Source organism: Ursus maritimus, unplaced genomic scaffold, assembly GCF_017311325.1.
Source record: "Ursus maritimus isolate PB19 unplaced genomic scaffold, ASM1731132v1 scaffold_21, whole genome shotgun sequence".
NCBI classification, from domain to species: Eukaryota; Metazoa; Chordata; class Mammalia; order Carnivora; family Ursidae; genus Ursus; species Ursus maritimus.
Genome location: NW_024424564.1, coordinates 19,323,062 through 19,344,668, shown reverse-complemented (window position 1 = coordinate 19,344,668; position 21,607 = coordinate 19,323,062). Strand labels below are relative to the sequence as shown.

At 34.4% G+C, this 21,607-nt stretch overlaps 1 protein-coding gene across 2 annotated transcripts in view; it reads left to right on the top strand.

Moving 5' to 3' along the window:
* Positions 1 to 6,983, top strand: part of PAWR (pro-apoptotic WT1 regulator) — a 117,124-nt gene extending 110,141 nt beyond the window's left edge. The window contains exons 4-6 of one of the 2 annotated variants that reach the window (XM_008710357.2): positions 132 to 276; positions 2,282 to 2,386; positions 4,374 to 6,983. In XM_008710357.2, coding sequence (XP_008708579.2) covers positions 132 to 276; positions 2,282 to 2,386; positions 4,374 to 4,460 — 337 coding nt within the window. In that variant the 3' untranslated portion in view covers positions 4,461 to 6,983. The remainder of the gene's footprint in view (positions 1 to 131; positions 277 to 2,281; positions 2,387 to 4,373) is intronic. The other variant, XM_040637290.1, reaches the window with a different exon arrangement.
* Positions 6,984 to 21,607: the final 14,624 nt, after the last annotated feature.

Here is a 21,607-nt window from a genome sequence, read left to right as displayed (position 1 = left end):
ATGATAAGTTGGCTACTATAACCATGTGTCCTTAGGCAATGGTAATTATTTACGGTGAATAGAAAATATTCTTGGCAACTTCTTGCTGAGTATTAGGTACTTTTATAAAATACATCTCTTTATTTCCATAGCACAACTGCCTCTGAAGAAGATGTCTCAAGTAGATATCCCCGAACAGATAGAAGTGGGTTCAGCAGATATAACAGGGATGCAAATGCTTCAGGTAATTTGGTCTCAAGTAGCATGTTGGAAAAGAAAATTGAAGATCTTGAAAAGGTATGAATTACAAATTAAGATTGATAAATTTAATATACCATTGGGATTCCTTTTTTTACTTTCACAGCAGCTGAGAAAATAAATTGAAATACGTGTGGGAGAGATAGTGCCAACAAAGGGAAAAGAATGAGAGGTGCTAGTGAAAGATATCATTAGTGTTAATTGGTACTTCCATATATAGTCAAATAGCAGCTTCGAATCACTGTCTTGAGTATGTATTTTCCAGATGCATTGTGGCTAGGCATTTTCTGATTCCCTTAATACTTTCCTATCCAGTTATGTTGTTAAAACTTTGAGAAATGGAGCCAATTCTTGTATTCCTTAATATTTAATGGATACTCCTATTCTGCCACATGTTACCTCTAACATATTAAAGACAGTCTTATCTTTGAAATGGTTATAAGTCTATGCTGGCAATATGTACTACTGTGTGTTTATTACATTGTCTGTATAATTTATCATTTGTAGACTTTTTTCTGGGTTCTGGTTAGAGCTTAGAACCATCTTTGGTGTTTGAAACAATTGTCAGAGTAAACCTGTTTAGGATATATTTGAGAAAACAAGTCAAATGAATTTTGGCGTAACTATATTAACCATACAGTCTCAGGTTTTTTCTGTCAACATTCAATATGTAAAGTTGGTAACGGTGCTTGATTACTTTCTGATTGTTGAAAATATGTTTTGTATTGCTGAACTGAAATTATTCCCTGTGATATAAAGATTGTTTTAGGTAGAAATTTAATTTAAAAAAAATTTTTAAAGCATTGTGATTGTTTTTAGTTCACATCTCAGCTTTGATACCAGTTTCTGTAAGTTTAAATTAAAAACTTTAAGGAATACATAGTCTAATCGGCTTAAAGGGTTTCTTTAGAAAGACTTTTATAGTTCCACCCAAGTTTGGATCTGAGTAGTTTGGCAGCAGCTGTTTAATGAGGACAGCTGGTTGGTTTTTCTGAGGGCTAGTAGGAAAGAGGTTAAATTCTGAGTGAAATTTTTCAGTTCTGCTTTTCTTTTGCCTCCAAGGTAGTCAACCCAGCCCAAGGCCCTGGATTCTAGATAAGATTTCTTTGAAAAAGGTGTTGCATTGTTTAAAAAAAAGTTTTAAAAAACCAGTAATCTATTTCAGTTCCTTCACTTTATCCATTAACTTGGTAGAGCCGCAAGTAACTTTGCTTAGAGTTTTTCTGTTTAGAGTTTTCCAGAGCCATCTCCTTTTCTTAAACTTTGTGTATGTGTGTGTATTTTAAGATTTATTTAATTATTTTTTGGTTGGGGGAAGGACGGGGTGAGGGAGAGAGAATCCCAAACAGACTCCGCTGAGCTTGGAGCTGACAAGGGGCCCAGAGATCACTAATTGAGTTGGAAGCTTAACCAACTGCACCACCCAAGTGCCCCTTAAACTTTGTATTTTGAAAAAAAAAAAAAAAAAAATTGAATTTCTTCAAACAGGATATTATCCATTTAAAAAATAAGATATATCATTACCAATGGTGATAAGCTAAAGAGGGTAAGTCATTGGGTATTAGTATTTGTTAAAGAATTGTGTAAACATAGGTTTAATCAGAAATATGGGCACCTGGATGGCTCAGTTGGTTAAGCATCTGACTCTTGGTTTCTGCTCAGGTCATGCATGATCTAACGGATTGTGAGATCAATGCCTGCCTGGGGCTCCATGCTCAGAACAGAGTTTGCTTTGATGCTCTCCCTCACCCCCTTCACCCATGCTCACCTTTATACGCACACTTGCTCTCTTGCTCTCTCTCAAATAAATAAATAAATCCCTAAAATATATATATACATATGTATATATACAACTCCTGTATTCCTCTCGTTCTTTGGGTCTTTCCTAGGATGGGTTTTTCCTTCCCTCACCAGGTGACTTAAGAAACGCATTGGAAATCTTCGTATATCTAAGGCGCTTCACCAAACTTGGCAGATAAATGTCATTTAAGGTTAAAAACAACCAGTTATTTCCCAATTAATACTTTGTAATTATATCTACCAGGAAGTAGTAAGAGAAAGGCAAGAAAACTTAAGACTTGTGAGACTAATGCAAGATAAAGAGGAAATGATTGGAAAACTCAAAGAAGAAATTGATTTGTTAAATAGAGTAAGTATTCACATGTTTCAGTTTCATAGTAGTTGTTTTTTTTTTTCCTGGCAATTGGATGAAAATACACATATCTGAAGATATTATGTAATTTCATTATTTTGTTAATGAGATGGTAATTTGTGGTAATAAGAACCATCATATCTGATTTCCTCTGGCCAGTTATCAGTTGTATTCAGTTAATACTGTTCTTTTGGAGATGGACTGATGAATGTATTTGTTCACTGTTAGAGTTTGGAGGTGAGAGGCAGCTTGGTTGCCATCAGACATAAAAGGGTATTGGTACAGAGTTGCCATCAGTGAAGAACTAAACTTGCTACTTCCTTACATAAGAAACTCCAGATGTCTTTGTGTGTATTTTCACCACCTTTTTACCCCTCCAGTTATACTTACACATCTCCAACTTTAGGTTTAGCATTATACAAGGTTTCTATTATACTATTTTGTAATTCTTTTTCTTGCTTTCAGCCCTAGAGTTTACTTTTTGCTTAAGAAGCAGGTATTAGTGCTGGGCCATATTTAGGTAATGGTGAGAATAGATTCCATAGTTTCGCATATTAGAAGGCTTTAGATAAGATGGAGGAAAGAAATAAGTTTGCTTCAGGGAAAAAGGGAACAGATTCCTAATCCAGTCTTAACCCTAACAATGAAAGCAGAGAAAATAAAGAGGCTTTATTATGTAGACCCATTCTAAATAAAGCTTTGATGCATTAACCACAGGTAATCGTAATCGATGAGGATGGCAAAACTTAGTTTAACTTGCTCAAGGTAGTAATCATAGAGTAACTATCTGACCCAGTATTTGACGTCAGGTATTCCAATTCCAAAGTCCTAATTCTGAGCTTTTCCATTTTATAGACAGCCTTACGTCTTGGTTTAGAACACAGGCATTCCTCTATTGGTTTTGGAATATGATTTAATAAAATCTGAAAATAGCCTTGAAGTCTATGATATATTAACACTGGTTTGTGAGTAAATGCAGATTCTGTTTTTGCACATTTTAAAAATATTTACCTAATTGTCCAAAGGCAGAATGCTAAATTTATCAGAATGCTGCTATCCAGTAGCATGCTTATAATTTAAATTGATTACACCAGGTTTTAGTATTTTGAATTATAAGGGTAAATCTAGAAATATGTGCTTTTACAACTATCAGTGAGCATTCTGCCTTGAAATAGTTTCTTCTAACTAAAATTTAGGGTGGATTATCATGTTTACCAAATGGTTGTATATATGGCACTAGGATTAACACAGGGAACATAGACCTAGAATCATATAACTTTAAAGCTGGATGATGATTACTTAGTTTAATGGCTTTCATTTCTTTTTTTTTAAGCTCCAAAATGTTTTCCTCAAACAAAATGTTACAGAGAAGCCAAACATAAATGAATAAATAAATTGAACCAGATCAACTCTATATGCTCCAGATCTCCTTTTCTGTATGCCTCCATTTTATCACTTCCCCAGATTTTCACCTCATAACGTGCACCCTTGTTAAATAGAGGTGGTAGGAGTACATCCAGAACTTGTACGTAGATCTTTTTGATGCCTCATTTGACACAGCCTGTTATCCGAGGCCCTGAACCTCACACTCATACTGCCCACATAAGTATTTTGTTTAGCCCTCAATTTGGGGAAGGGGAAATTTGTTTTTAACTAAAAAATTAAGCTATTTATAATGATTAAATATTGGAAGATTCACAATTTAAAAATTCTGATTTTTGAATTCTCTTAAAAATGAAAAATCTGGCAAGAGATGATCTGTCTTATCATGATATAATAATGAGAAGGAGTTGAGTAGAGGATGCTCCCTTCAGGTGGGGCATACTCCATCTAAAGTTGTTTTCAGAATTTGTCCTTGTTTCCAAATTAAATGCTTGTATGAATTATGTTTGAATGTATGTATTTTAAACTGTTTTTATTACCTTTAGAATATTTTTAAGTGCTTAAAAAACTCTCATGTTATTTTCTTTTTTGTTTCCTTAAGGACCTAGATGACATAGAAGATGAAAATGAACAACTAAAGCAAGAAAATAAAACTCTTTTGAAAGTTGTTGGTCAGCTAACAAGGTAGAAGATTCAAGTCCCAGTGTGGAAAAAATATTTTAAAACTACTGATTGAATGTTAAGGTTAATGCTAGGACAATATTCCTATGCTGCAACACATTAAGTATGTATATTTATTTCTAGAAAACAGTGGATGTTTATTTTCAAAATATTTCTTTTTCATAATTTCAAAAAAAGTATCAACCTTCTATTTCACGAATAAGTAACATCTTTCAGTTATTAAAATGATAGGTTATGCCTCTTTTGGTTTTGTGTGGTATTCAAATAATATATGGTTTGAAGTCACAACCATTTGAATATATTTTATCTAAGGTAGTGTGTTTTCTCCCTAAAGAAATATACATAGTCTTTGTTTACATGAATTCAAGTACTTTTGGGGAATTCCTTGCAGTTGCCTTATTACTGATGTGTGCAAACTTTTATGTGTTGTTGATTTACTCATAAAGGCTTTGTCTGTTGTCATTTGTTCTTTCAACTCATTCTAAGCAATTTAGAGTAATAGAGTGTCACACTATTTTGTATAACAGTCATCTTTAAAAAGGAAAGCTATTATGAAAAGTCATTCAATATCATGTACTAGTTGGCTAAATGTTAAATTTTAGAGGATACTTGAATTGTGTTACAGTAAATTAAACTATACAATTTTTGTATTTGAATGTTGAAAAAATTTAAAAACACTTTATTGTCTGAAAAACATACACTTGTAATTTCATTGTAAAATTTCTTATGTAGGTACTACTTTTTTATTATTCCAAAGTTTATAGATGAACATGGAATATTTAAAAAGTTGTTCATTCATCAATCCTGGAGAGTGTGTACAATTTCAGTGTAAAAGAAAAAAATCCATATTTTTAATTATCATTTGCATTAAAAACAAAACCAAAATATTTATCCACACTTATAACATTTATACTTACATTTACAAAACAATACCTAAAAGAAATAGTATCAAAATACTTTGCTTATTTCTAACTTGGAGAATAACACTGTGATACAGTTGTTCTCATATGAGAGAATTATTCCCCTACCTCAAATTTAAGGGATTTTCTTCCTAACATTGGATTTTTAAAAACAATTTTTAAAAATTTTGAAGAATTATATAAATTTTCTATTAAATATCGTTTAGAGTCATTTTATATTAAATTTTCATGTTGAGTAAGGAAACCCCCTTAACATTAAGAAATGTCTGTCTGATAGTTGAATCCTATACAGTCTACTGATACTGTTTTGTCCAATTAAACATAGTAAAATCCATTTTGGGTAACCTACTGACTGTTTCTCTTCACTTGCCAAGTCCCTTCATTATTTACTATTAGAAAAATAGAGAAGTGAGACAGTTGGACAAAATGTAGAGTAAATGATAAATATCACATGTTGAATTCTAAAATTCTTTGTGGTTACATAGATTGCTTCTCACTTCAGAAGTTTCAACCTTGGCTGATCATCAGAATCACTTGGATTGCTTACAAAGAATTCCCTGGCTGTAATTTCGAGATAGGTTTAGGTTGAGACTCCGGACAGAATTTTTTAAGCTCACCATCTGATGATTCTGATCATAACCTATGTTTGGAAGTAGCTGCTGTCTCCTCTTTCCTTTTTATATCTTCCACTGGAGACCCTAGAATTAACATGTTAGATTACCAGCATTTTGTCCCCCTTTTAAGTTTATTTAATAATTTATCTGGTCTCTGGGGAAGTTTTCATATGTTTAAATATATTTACCAAAAAGTTCAATGTTAGATTACCAAATTTGATATAGTTGCAGAATTACTACATAAGGCCATCCTTTTTGGAGAATGTTACCCAGCATGGGAACAGTGACCTGCTCTCCACACATCCGAGTGGTATGCCAGGCCTAGTCACTGCCTTGGCTGTGAGGCACTCATCTCCCTTCAGTTACCCTTAGGTATGTGGCAGAAATATTGGTATTACCTAGTTTTGCATCCAAGCTTTGTATGTTGTGAAAATGCTGTCAGTATCCAGCCTTAAAATATATCAGTGTGCTGATTTTTCAGTAAAGTTTTTGAAATTTCTATTTAATCCATATGTAAGTAAAGGAATATTTCATTGCCCTTTTAGAAATTATACCAGTTATTAGTGCTCTTAAAGACTGAGCTGTTTTTAAATTTTCCTTTTCTTCAGTTTATTAGGAAAATTTCCAACAGTCATTTTTTACATAATGGTACCTAGTACAAATACAGGAGCCTGACTACTTAGGCAAAGCAGTTCACAAGCAGTCCTTTCTCTTGGCCTTAAAATGTATAATTTATATCACTTATAGATTTTTACACTGAATATTGAAAAATTAAGTGGGATCTGCTATAATTTCCCTTTAAAATGTATAAAAAGCATTGAGAGTAAAAAAAAGCATTGAGATTTTAAAAAGGTAAATACATGTGCACTACCTTAGAAAACTTGGCTGTTGTCAATAAAGTACTAGTATTTGTGAAATTATTAGTTCCATTCAGAAGTTATATTTCTTATATTTCCTGGGAATTTATGGCATAATAAAGCATATTCAAAGTTTTAATGTGTTTATGATATTATTTTCAAAACAATAAGTTTATTAATTTTAAAGTGAACATGACTTGTCCCCCTGATTTCTGACATGCGTTAACTTGAGTTACAAAGTAACCTCCATTTTTCATTTTTGTAGAATTGTTATTAATTTTATTGCACTACGGTTACCTTTAGAGAGGAAGAGGGTGTGTTTATGTATTTCTAAGGGAATTGACTAAATATAGAGATTAGCACTGTCACACTGGCTCAAGTAGTTTAAAACATAGAAAATTAAGTATCAGGGGCAGACGCATGAAGCAATGTATTCCTTTTTTTTAAAGTTAACTTTTTAATTGTGGTTTAAAGCAATGTATTCTTAAGGTGAAAAACCTACCTCGATTATATGTGGGCTTATGTTTTCTGGATTAATCTGGATTTTTATGATTAGAAAATAAAATGTAACATTTTGAGTCCACTAATACTTTTTTGGAAATACAAGTCAGTATAATAGACTTTGTTAAGTTTAACACTGTAATATAAAACAGGAAAGACCTTTGCTTTGATCATTGATCTGATGTCCTAGACAATATTCATATGTACAGTGATAGTCATCTTTCACCTTTTTTGTAGTTTTATAATCTTGAGTCCATGCCTAGTAAGTTCCATGCAGTATTGACACTTATTTAATAACTGTTCATGGTTTAGTTAATAGCCTGTTAACAAGATTCAGCCATAGACTTTCATCTTGTAATATAAGAAACAAACATGCCAGCTTTTCATTGGGAGGAATAGTAAGTGAGAAAGAACTAGCATTCAGGAGTCAGAACTTTAAAATAACATGCTAAAGCCACTGCTAAACATTCTCTTATTCTATCTGAACCATTCCTAATATGTAGCAGTAAGCTTGACTTCCTTTGCTTTCAAACTGTGCTCATTCTCATAAGTAAAGGACATCCCATCAACTAGGATTATAATTTATATAGTACTTACCTGAGAACTAGTGCCACTTTTGTTGTTCCATTAAACTGAAAGCATAATACTGATAGACAACAAACATTTGCTCTTCAGGTGCTTCCCTCATGTTGTTAAATTTCTCATTGATGTATAGAAGTTGGTTATTTCATTCTCCGTATTAAGACTTGAAAATTTACCCTAGAAAACCTGAACCCATATTGGTTTTTTATTTTACTTAGCTAGACTCTCACAGCATATTAAAATCCTCTCTCCATTCCAAAAATAATTACGTGTCAGTATGTGAGAGGAATATGGATGAGGACTATAAATACATTAAATTTTCATATCTATTCTTTTAGCAAGTATTTGTCTAGTAGATATCTAATGATAGTTCTTATAGATGTTTTTAAAAAATGGACACAGACCAGCCCTTTCATTTAGCAGTGTATAATCTATGTAGGGTGTTTTAGTAGCACAAAGTGCAATCTTAATTAGCATTGGCTGGTCTAATCTGAATAGTTCATTCAAAAGTTTTTTTTTTTTTAATATTAATTATCTAGCCATGTCTTTTAGGTCTAGTTAATAGGTACCATTTAATTTGCTGCAGCATTTACTGAATGGTGGAGTGGAAGACCTGATGCATCTTGGGAAATATCTTACCATATTTCATTTAGGTAATTATGCTTTATGAAAAGAACACTGTTAAGGAATTTATAGCAGTGATGAAGTAAAAAGAATTCAGTGTATTTCAGATACAACAAACTATTAATAGTATTCTCTCTGTACATAATTGATTACTGGTTTGTTTTTAGGTATTTACATCTAATAAGCAGTTCATATCCTGACGCATACTGCTTTGGTAATAATAGAATGTTAGTGATAATCACTTGATGGATACTAAATACGTGCCTGTTTTGTTTTGATTCCTCCTCTGGATACCTAATATATATACATTACTTTTTTTGGTGAACTTGTTTCTTGAAAGATTTGGCTAGTTTAGTCAGGATTTTTCTTCTAAATTTAAGTATCAGATGGCTGCTGCTACCCGCAGAAACCATATGAAAACTAAAGTTTACTGTTTTGCTGGAAAATCAGTTAATTCAGGTAATTAAATATCTGTAGAAAAATACCTGGATAATCTATTGACCACATTAGTATTGTGTAAAGAGCTTTCATAATTCCCATTACATAGGTTTTCATGGTGGAATAGTCACCTTGATATAGATTCACTTTTAATATGCTTTGCATGCAAAATAATAAATACTCAATAAAAAAATAAATTTTCATTTATTTTTCAACACTGGTTAATTATTTTTTTTCCCCCTGAACTATCAGTAAAACCCTGACCATGAATTTTACTTTCGGAGTTAAGGGATAATGTTAGTATTCTAATTAATTTGTGCGCCTCTTACTAAAACAGTATGCAGTACATTTAAATCTTTAGTATACATTATTGTAGAAGGAAAAATGTTTTAAAAAATAAAAACGCCGTGTTGATAAGATCTGTATATTTTAATGGTGGGACTTCTTGAAGAAGTGAGGAAGTGTACACATGTTCAATCTGACTGAAAATTTTAATTGTCTTTGTTTAAAAACTACATGAATAATTTCTTAGTTCAAAATTGGAACTATTATCAACTAAATCAGATGGTGTTCAAAGAATTTCAGGTCCTTCATAGTTTGAAAAAGATAAGTAGGAGTCTGGGAATGTAAAAATCCGGTCTTTGTTTTTTGAGTAAATGGTTTACATAACCTTTTACTAATGTGTCATTCTTCATACACCTGCACAAGCTAATCAGTCTTCTTTACTTCTAGTACTCTAAATTAATCTTCTCAGTAATGTCATACATGTCTAACAAATGAACAAGCATCCTTCAGTCAGACTGTTTAGATAATGTCTCAAGTCCTTAATAAGAACCTACTCCATTATCAAGCCTGTTGAAAAATTTGTAAGGTCTCTTAGTCTTAATTGGACCTGGAGCCCTTTATCTTAGACTTCATCAAATCCCTATTTTTTTTCTTCTAGATTCACTCTGTGCATGCACACAATTCTCTCAGTAGCTCTGTGCTACCCACATATTTTCTTAATCTCCTGTGTCTAGTTTCTCTTTTCACCTCTACAGGAGATTACATTTTCTTCCTGGTCAACTGCTTGGAGAGAATTTATGTAATGTTGGACCTTCATGTTAAAGAGATAGGACTGGTTATAATCTCCTTTACAGTTCATCATTTTATTTTGATGTCTAACCGGATAAGGTTAAAAAGGAAGCTAGAAAGCAAAACTTCCCTTTTAATATTGGACCAAATGCACAATTTTACTCTTCACTTTCAAAAAACTTCTGTGACTGAGTAAAGATAGGTTTTTAAATTTTTTTTAAAAGATTTTATTTATTTGAGAGAGAGAGAGAGACCATGAGCAGGGGCAGAGGGAGAGGGAGAACCAGACTCCCCACCAAGCAGGGAGCCTGATGAGGGGCTCTATCTCAGGACCCCAAGCCGAAGGCAGATGCTTAACCAGCTGAGCTACCCAGACGCCCAGGATAGGTTTAATGAAGGAAGGTCTCTACTTGGTGTCAGATAGTTGAACATTATGAGAAAAATTAATATGAACCAGTTAGGAAAGGTATATTGGACTTTCTCTACACATGTGAAAGAAAAGCAAGAGTTTTGACAGCTAAGTGTGTTATTCACATTAAAGTGTGCAAACTTAATAGAAAGGTATCTGATTTATTATTCTTGTAGTGCAAAAGTATAACCAAAGCTATCAGTCAAAGCCATAGGAAATCCCATTTTGAAGAAACTGCAAATCAGTTTTGATAAGAATGCATTCATTTTATATAGTGTTAAGAAAAGTTGGAAAATTATTAGCTTTCCATAGCTAATTTCATGTATGGGTGATTTCGTGGGGGAGTCTGCTTCTTCCTCTGCCCCTCACCCCACTTGTTCTCTCTCACTCTGTCTCTCAAATAAATAAATGACATCTTTAAAAAATGAAGTAAAATTATGCCAGTAACTGTCACATTAACTGTGTTCTTTAAAATGAATCAGTGAAAATTGTAATGGGATGAATGAATGGGCGTTTTGGAAATGCTAATTGACGATCATAGGGGGCCTAAAAGTGCCTTTTGTTTCTTCTAACTCCTTTAAGATCAATGTACCTTAAGAGGTTCAGTTAAGTGTAGTGACTCACTTAGTTAACTATTTGAGCACGACTTTAACCCTAATGTAGTATAGCATAACATTAAATAATTAGAAATTCAGTAGTACTGTTTGCCAGGCATTGTATTAAATGCTTTAAATGTTCTTATTTGATTCTTTAAAACGTGAGCAAAGTACAGGTTGGGAAAGGTAATTTGCCGAAAGTCACGAAGCAGTGCTTTGTGCTTATGCTGTAACATACTTACTTTTATGACATAATCATTGTCCTAGTAAACGTTTGCCAGTGGTTCTCAAAGTGAGGTCCCCACACTAATAGTATTGGCTTCATTTAGAAACCTATTAGAAATAGTAACTCTTGGGCCCCACCCAACAGCTGAATGAGGTGAGGCCCAGCAATCTATGTTTTAACAGGCCCTTCAAGTGATTCTGATGCAGGTCAAAGCTTGCAAATTTGCATTGTGCATTTCATTTTTAGGTAAAGATCTTGGTCTTTTTTTTGGACATTATATAAATAATATAAGGTGAACTTGTAAAAAGAAAAAGTGATCTTTTCATTGTTGCTTACAGTGCAAAAGATTGTATCAGAAAAAGCCCCAGCACGGATATTGGCAGCTTGACATAACTGCATTAATTTAGTATTATCTCTGGAACTCAAATGGATTCTTAAATCCAAGAGACTGTGGAATGAAATCTTTGTTTTACTGTGTTAAGCTCGATCTCTGTTATTGCCTGAAGGTTTTTAGTAACTAATGCGTTTTTTTCAAATTTTAAAACTTGATTGGAACAAATAAATGTATGTTTCATCAGTTAACTGTTTTTGTTTTGTTTTGTTTTGTTTTCATGTATGGACACTGTGGGGTGGCCCATGGGGAGGCTGAATCTTCAAAGTTTACTGTGAACTCAGAAAATCAGTAGCATCTTCTAGCTAACTGATCAGTGAGGAGAAATCCAGTGTTGCACATCAATGAGTAAAGAAAAAATTTAAAGTCTGTGTGTAGTGATTTAGAATAATTTTTTCTTTCCAAATAGTTTGTTATTTTTAATTATTTCTGCTTGTTAAATACTTTAGAGCAATTTTAGATTATAAAATTACCATGAAGATAATATAGAGAGTACTTGAATACCTCACACCCAGTTTTCCTCATTACTAATATTTTACATTAGTATGATACATTTGTCACAATTAATGAACCAATATTGATACATCATTATTAATTAAAGTCCATACTTGATTCAGATTTCCTCAGTTTTTCCCTAATGTCTTTTCTCTGTTCCAGGATCCAGTCTAAGATAACCACATTACATTTAGTAGTTATATCTCTTAACACTCCTCTTAGTTGTGACAGTTTCTTAGACTTTTCTTATTTTTGATGACCTTGACAGTTTTGGGGATTACCGGTCAGGTATTTTTCACTTGTTACTATGGTCATTTTCAGATATGCACAGATAATGAGAAAATAATGATCCATGTATTACTAATTTTATTTTAGCCCCCCCCCCCTTTTTTTGCTGGGGTATTTTAAAGTCAAATTTCAGTCATCCTATCATTTCACCTATAAAAACTTGAGTATGTATCTCTAATGGCCTTAAAAAATAACCACAATATTATCATACCTAACAAATTTAATGCTAATTTCTTGATATCATTTGTTTGGTTTGGGTTCTCGAGGGGCAGGCCTGCAAGAGATTTATTGGGGGAAAACACTTGTGAGGAGCTAGGAGAGGCTGGGAGACCAGTACAGGTCTGACTTTTGTGAAGGAGAGAGGGAAGAAGGAAGTCTTAATACACAGTGCAGTTTGAAAAAAGTTTTAGGAAGGTGTAAAAGTCCTTAAACCAAAGGTGCCTGTTTATCAGAGTAGACCCGTGTCTTACAGGAGTGGGCTTGACTTTGTATTCCTGCTATGCTCCTTTGTTGGCAGGGAGCAGCTGTAGGAAGCAGGGCCTTAGTTGAAGACCATGGTGCATTCAGACCACAGCAGCTAGAACTGTCAGTTAATTACCCTCCCCGCAGTAGGAGACTAGAGAGGCCCCTTTGCACGGCTCTCACATCAGGTGGTAAGTACTTTATTTTCAAATTTCCCCAGATACTTCAAAAATGCCCTTTTACTGTTAGTTTTTTCAAATAAGGATCCAAATGAGAGTCTTTGGTTGGTATGTCTTTTAAGTCCTTTTTAGCCTATAAATTACACACACCTCCAATTTTTATGCCATTTTTCAAATTGAAATTAATTTGCTCTGTAGAATTTTCCACGTTCTTGATTTGACTGATTACGTTTTAATGATGCTGTTTAATTTGTTCCTCTATCCCCGCTGTTTCCTGCAAATTGTTGATTAGGTGTAGAGGCTTTATTAGATTCAATGTATATACTTTTGGACAATTCATAGTTGATGTGTACTTTGTATTGAATCACATAAGGAGGTACCCAATGTCTTTTATCACTTTTAGTAATGTTAAGAATAACAGACTCAGATACTACTAGCTGGATTACTCTATTTTAAAGTTCCCCATCAACCTTTTATGTAACGGTTTTAGCAAACGCTGATAATTATTTCCCAGACCCATTATATCATTAGATACCATTTTATCATATAGTTTTCTAATTCTGTCTTTCTATTTACACTAGTAGTTGGAATTCTTTTTTTTTTTTTTAAGATTTTATTTATTTATTCGACAGAGATAGAGACAGCCAGCGAGAGAGGGAACACAAGCAGGGGGAGTGGGAGAGGAAGAAGCAGGCTCATAGCGGAGGAGCCTGATTTGGGACTCGATCCCAGAACGCTGGGATCACGCCCTGAGCGAAAGGCAGACGCTTAACGACTGCACCACCCAGGCGCCCCTAGTAGTTGGAATTCTTTAAAGAGAAACTGTCATTTATCAATTACTTGGTTCCTTAAAATATGAGTAAGATAAGATCACATTGATTGTTTCTCTTTATTTATCATTTTAATAACAATAGGCCACAGCCAAAGCAATCTCCAAATGTAAGTCATATGTTTGTTTATATATTTAGTGTGTTTTAGTCCATTGCAGTTATTTTTATGTCCACATTGTCTCATGTTTAGCTAGTAGGAGTCCTTTCTAGGTTGGCATTTGTGTCCTTTTGGCCCTTCCTTGTTTTCCAGCGTAAGGTGTTCAGTCTCAACCTGTACATTCCCTTTCAGGACCTGGAATCAAGAGCTACCTTTCTTTGTGGAAAATTAAAGCCCTGATAGCCATTGAAATTATCAGATGATATAAAAACCAGAGGGCATTTATAAACCTCTTCTTAACTGTAAAAGCTATATGGTTATTGAAACATTCCAACTTGTACTTTTACTGGAAAATTTTTAAGGAGGTGACAGAGATCTTGTTCCTCTGCCATTTTTCATTTTTTTCTCACTCATTTTCTGTGCAAATAGAAGGTAGACCTTAAATATATCTTAATTTTTTAAAATTTAAATCTATTCATGCTTGTTGAGAAAATCAGGAGATTAATTATAAAAGTCAAGATTTTTTTTTGAGTAGTTAAATCACTTTAAAGTGTTCAACTTGGAATGCAGCCGCATAACTGTGTAAAAATGTATAGATATTCATTAAGTTGGGCATGAAAAGACAGCTTATATAATAAGCTAAAATTCATAATAAAAAAGTGCCCAAATTGCAGTTTCTTCACCCCACCACATTAAAATTTGACTCAAACTCATACTATGGATTTTAATAGAGACTAGACATTTCCTTTTTTTTTTTTTTTAAAGATTTTGTTTATTTGACAGAGAGAGACAGCCAGCGAGAGAGGGAACACAGGCAGGAGGAGTGGGAGAGGAAGAAGCAGGCTCCCAGAGGAGGAGCCTGATGTGGGGCTCAATCCCAGGACTCTAGGATCACGCCCTGAGCCGAAGGCAGATGCTTAACGACTGAGCCACCCAGGTGCCCCGAGACTAGACATTTCCATCTCTAGTCACCTCTGAATGAGAGTCTGTACAGCCATTGATAAGTCTTCATAAGTCTTCACAGCTGGTTGTGAGGCAGTCCTGGTGAGGAGGAGAAGTAAGAATGTTGGATGATGGAATGCAAACTGGTGCAGCCATTGTGGAAAACAGTATGGAGGTTCCTAAAAAATTAAACATAGAATTACCATATGATCCAGTAATTGCACTCAGAGTATTTACCTAAAGAATATGAAAACACTAATTTGAAAAGATACATGCATCCCTGTGTTTATTGCAGCATTATTTACAATAGCCAAAATATGGAAGCACCCCAAGTTCCATTGATGGATGAATGGATGAAGAAATGGGTGTGTGTGGGGGGGGTAATGAAATATACAGTGAAATATTACTCAGCCATAAAAAAGAATGAAATCTTGCCATTTGCGGTAACAGGTGGAGACAGAGAGTATAAGTGGAATAAGTTAGAGAAAGGCATACCGTATGATTTCACTGGTGGAATTTAAGAAACAAATGAACAAAGGCGAAAAAAAGAGACAAACCGAGAAATAGACTCTTAACTATGGAGAACAAACTGATGGTTACCAGAGAAGAGATGGGTGATATAGGTGAGGGAGTTATAAGAGTACACTTACCTTAATGAGCACTGAGTAACAGAATTGTTGAATCACTATATTGTACACCTGAAATGAATATCACACTGTATGTTCACTAGATTTTTTTTTTAAAGGCATTAAGTTGAGTGTTAAGGTACATGTTGCTTCATATAAACTCCTTTACTTTTTTAAATGAAAAAAAATATGTTGGATGATGGCTAGAGGAGGCAGGTTATGAAGTTACTGTTTGACTGACTGGGCCATCAAGAGTCCTTAGAATAAAACCCAGCTGCTGGCAGCCATCACCTAGAGGACCACCTAATAATTAATATTGGCGAAATCCTTTACTCCTGCCAATACCTTCATCCAGAAGGTAGGATGCACTCTTTTATTCCTGAATATGGAAACCAGCTGTAGCCTAAACTCTTGCAATTTGCATCTTGCATTGGTTCACAAATACTTACACACTACTTTGCGCTAGGTTTTGTTCTAGGTACAAGGTACACAGCAGTGAAAAAATCCTAACCTACATCATTTTATTCTTTATTGCCCCAAGAAAAATGGGCACAGGATTGAGGAGTGGTTGCTTCTTAGAATGTACTTTGGACCTTTCCAAAAGATGAGAATTGAAATTCATTTATCTTTTGACAGCAACGGTAGCCTTAATACATGTCATGGGCTATATAGTTCGTGTTCTCAAAATTATGCTTATAAATCTAATGTTTGGAAAGGATTTATTCCCCTAATCTTGAGAAATTGAGAGTGATTGTGGATTTAAAGCATGAATTCATATTGTCATTAGTTTGTTATATGAATTTTACTTTTGCCCCAAATGGCTGATGGTAGTAAGTCCTCCATAGGAGTCAAGGCCCCACATTTTCTAGTACCTTCTGATTGTCTGAAGCATTTGTAATCATTCACAGTTTCTATGTTTGATTTTATAATGGATTTCAAATATCTGTGTTCCTATAGCTCACAAAATTCCCAAAGTCACCCACAACTAAATAAAACTATTTCTTGGTTTTTCTTTTTTTCTGAGCTCTGCAGTTGAGGAACTAAGTACAGTGCACTTTATAGGCTTTTGTTGTCTAGTTACTTGAGAAACACTACCCCTGTGATGAAATCATCAATTGCTTTTTTTTCCCTCTTCTTTTTGGAATTGAGTGGTTAGGACATTTTATCCTTTCCCTGAGTTTCTTTCCTAAAGATTTATTCCATTTGGGAAGGATATATGTGAGAGAAATAGATCCAGTTTCGAGGATTTACCCTTGGTTCCCTTACGGAGTAGCATTAACCTTTTTATACTTAGATTTTTAAAAACTCTTAAAAATAGCAATTTGGTAAGAGCTATTTCTCTTTCCCAGGCTACTTGAGGAGGTTCTCTTGTTTGGTCTCAAATGGGTTTGTAACATCTTCCTGACTAACTTTTAAAAAGCTGATGATCTCTGTGCAAATGAGGAGGTAAGACTGAGAAGAGCATGTCATTTACCCTGATGTCACATGGTGGTATAAATGGAATCATATCTTGCTAGTACCTGAAAACTGACGTGTCTGACTACTGACAAAATTAGTCTGCAACATGGGTCTGTTTTAGAGGGAAGGTTAGAGATTACAAAATACTGTGTAAGATACAGAAAGTTATAAAACTTATTTTTTGATGGACAATAGAAACTCTTACTTTATCCTTATGTCTTTAGAACGTGATTTCAATTCAGTGTCACAAATAGTTGGAGGCAGTGTTTAAGTGCGATAGTTCCTCTATTCCTATACCAGAGTCCCCTGGCATCCACAGGAGTACTCAAAGGAATCAGACTGTGTTTCCAAAGAGCTTACATATGGTTAAAGAATAGAATCTACGTGAGTAAAAGAGGAGTGAGAGATTGAATTCCCTAAGGACTGGGATAAACTTTAGGACCTAGCATTTGAAGCAAACTTTGAAGGAGTTGGGGAGGGAGAGTTGGTATCAACCATAGCCAGGAATATTTAGAAAACGTATTCATCATCTGATGAATCATGGTATTACAGCTGAGGGCAGCATCTAATGCTCTTTGTATACACACTACCTATTGAAGCTTCCAAACCACTTGAGCACTTGTTTCCAAGTTAGACCTACTTGAATTCAGATCCTGGCTGTACCACTGTTAGCTAGCTGTGTGACCTTGAACAAGTTGCTTTATGATTTCAGCATCTGCAACAAAGACAAAGCAGTGCTAACTTAGTTGGGTCATTGTGAAGAATAAATGAGATAATGCATGTAAAATGTGTGATATAATGCCTGTTCATAGCTTATGGGAAAAGAATTAAAATGAAGTAACTCTTACAGTGCGATTTGTACCAGTGAAGTTGGGAACATTATAATGGTTCTCTTTCCTGAAATTAAAAAAAAAAAAGTTATCAGGAAGCTCTGGATAAGTAATAAAACTACCATCTGGTTTTATATTTCTGCTTTTTAGGGAGGTTGTCTGTCCTTAGAAGCAAGTCAGAACTCTGTCCTAAAAAAGAATGCAGTATGTATTGATTCAAATGTAATATAGTCTCTATATCTCCTGCTAAATATAGCTATTGAAGGAACATTGAACAAAGTCTTGGGTAAAGGAAAATATCTTTTAGAAATAAAGAGCTTCTTGAGTTAGTTTACTTGAGAAGCTCTGAGTATTTCCCAGGTAGGCCTCCCTTCTTTCCAAACCCCCAGCCTCATTCTCTGCCTGCTTTCCTACTAAGAAATGCCTCTGCCTGGACTCCTGAACAAATATATTCCAGGGCAGTGTCATTAGCCAAGCTGATATGGGAACTGAACAAACAGGGTGAATCAGCATGAATTCAAGAAGGTTGGCAACAAGTCAATTTCTTTCTCCACTTCTCCACTTGTTTTTTCAGTGTACCTGATTACTAGTGACCAGTATGTCCTGACAACAGAGAGCAGGAAGCGTATCAAAGCAAGAGGTTGTTTGTCTACTGACCTGCACCTTGATAACAAGAAGCAGTTTTTGTTGATTTGGATATGCATACTGTAAGGCACCAAAACAGAGGATGGCAATTATAGGTGATGGTACTGGGGATGATTTTTTTTTTTTTTTAATCACTGTGGCAAAATGCCACCATGGTATTTAAAAGGATTAGAACAAAACATCTTTCCCTCTCAGTTGCACAAATTTGAAAGTAATATTTATCTTCTGACCTAAAAAAAAGAGTTAACTGGAATGTGGACATTTTATTGTCCAATTATATCTTTTAATTTGAAATTGTGCACACAATCTAATTCCTTTTGTTGTATTCTCTCCTCAAATACTGAATTTTGTACTTGTCCATTCTTAGATCTTACATATCTGATTAATCACTCTAGTAGGACACTACCTTGCTTAGCTTAAACATTATATGAAATTTGTCATTATATGAAATTTGTAGAGTATAAGAAAGTTTAATCTCTTTATTTACTTTAAGATTTATTTATTTTGAGAGAGAGCATTTGTACACAAGGAGGAGGGGCAGAGGGAGAGGGAGAGAGAGACTCTCCAGCAGACTCCCCGCTGAGCACAGAGCCTGACAACGACGTGGGGCTCCATCTCACAACCCTGAGATCATGACCTGAGCTGAAATCAAGAATAGGGTAGGTACTCAGCCAGTTGAGCCACCCAGGTGCCCCAATCTCTATTTTAATTAGGTTCAGAAATAGGAACTTTATTTGCCTATGAGATTAGCGAGAAAATTAAGACAGGCAGTAGAGTTCAGTTTTTCAACTAAAAATATTTGGGACTTCAATTTAAGTTGGTGGAAGTTACCAAAGGTAATACGGCTTGAAGAAGATAGTTGGATTTTCTTAACGTCTTAAAAATGGCCGACTAAGCTGCTACACAGAAAAAGAGATTGAAAGGGTATTTTAAAATATTCCCAATAGAAAAAATTTAGTGTACAAAGTAAAAAGCTATTCCTAAAATAGTGAAGTGCTGCTGTATCTAGAAATAAAACTCTAGGACATCCCTTTTCTCTTCTAGATTTGCACTCTTTCTGATGGGTACTCCGGGCTACATTGGTAGGGGAAAGCTTTTCCAGGACTGTCAGCTAATGGTACAGAAATAATTGGCATTTAGTGTCTGCCTACATTTTCCTTTTGAAAGGAGGTTTTCAAATACTTGTTGAATATATAAATGCAAGAAAGAATGAATGAGTGAATGAGAGACCTTGATTGCTGTGTTAGCCTAGCCCTGAGTCTTATTTAGTACAAGTTTTATGACTGTTAGGAAGTTACTTTACCCATGGCTTTGTTTCCTTGTCTGTGAAGTGGAGTTAATAACATCTACCACACAAAATATTTAATAAATGTTTATTGAGTATCTGAATTAATCCCTAGATTCAGTTCAGCTATACTGACTGTGTCCAGTTTTCTGGGGCCTGGGGATTTGCCCTTTTAACAAATCTGTTGGTAATTCTTATGCACCCAAAGATTGAAAACCACTCATTTAAACTGTATTATTTATTGGGCAGGGCACTATGATAGATGCCCAAGGCAGTACTAAAAGCAATCAGACTGCCTCTGTTTTCAGTAAATTTACATATGGTTAAAGGATAGACATAACGTAAATAAGGACTGAGGAAGGAGAGATTAATTCTCGAAAGGATTGGTGAAACTTTTTAAGGATCTAGCATTTGTAAGAAGTAAGATTTAAAGAATGCCTAGATCAATATGTGTTACAAGGTAAATGCAGAACCATTGGTATTGTTATTTCCACATGTGCTTTGTCTACATGCTATAGTTCTTCCTAATCTGTAAGGACTATGTCTCTATTTCCAATAGATCTTTTCCAGCCAATTTATAAATTACTTTGGAAGACTATACTAACTTTTCTGAAAGATTTTCATGATTTTTTACTGTTTTGTCCTGGTGACAGAGTTGTGACAGGTGTTTTTCTTTCTCTTTTAGTAAACCAACTTACACACTTGCTCATTTCCATGTTATGGCTCTATGAAAAAGTTTTCATGAAAATGAAATTTCATGAAAATGGAATTGTACCTTGCCGTATATCCTGAGGCTCCTCATATGATTTAAGGAAACTCACTTTCTAAACTGTAGAAAAGAAATCCATTTAGTTAATTCTTATTTAGTCAGGCTTTTCTGGCTTGTGGATTATTCACATTCTTTGTCTCTGCACTTACAGGTTTCCTTTTATCTGTGTCTTTGCTTGTTAGGCATGAACAGAGAAAGAGAAAGAAGTAGATCTAGTAAAAAGATTTAGTATGTGAACTGAGGGAAACTGATGGCTAAAATAAGGCTCAGCTTAGAGAATTCTGTTGTTATTAGAGAGGGTGTTACAGTTCTGCTTGTTAGCAAAGGTGTCACCTAATGATCCTGGCATGCTCAGGGTATCGATCAGAGATTTTGACCTTTGATCCTACTACTAACTTACTGTGTAACTTGAGCAAACTTGAGCAAATAGGGAAAATGCCTACATGATTCTGGATTCATGGTCCAAATGAATGTCAGTAAAAGGAATTTAAAGAATTCACTGCATGTGAACAGAATATACTAGATATTAAACAAGAAACCTCAAAAAAAAAATGTACCTTTTCTCTTAAGATATGACATGAAATGAAACTGGAAATGGGTTTTTTTCTGGACCTTTTCAGAATTTGTATACCAGTAGCACTAGGAGCTACATAAAATATTTTACAATTAATGGTTTTGTTCTGCTTGTAAAACTTAAAGGACAATTTTTATACCCATTTAATGGTGTGTAAAATTGTGGCACAGAACTTGAGGGACTTGCCCAGAATTAATTAGCTAAATAATGCTGAAATGGGGACTAAAGTAGTTTTTCTGATTTCCTGTCCACTGAAATGACAAGCTCTAATCAAGAAGTGAACATTTTTGTTCTATTTATGGAAGACTGATCTATTTATACTCTGTTGTTATCATGTGTTTAATTTTTGTTTTTAAACCAAATGGGGCAGATGATATGTTGTTAAAGCAAAACCAAAGATTTAGAACTAAGCAGGAATCTTCTGAATCATTAGGAGGAATTC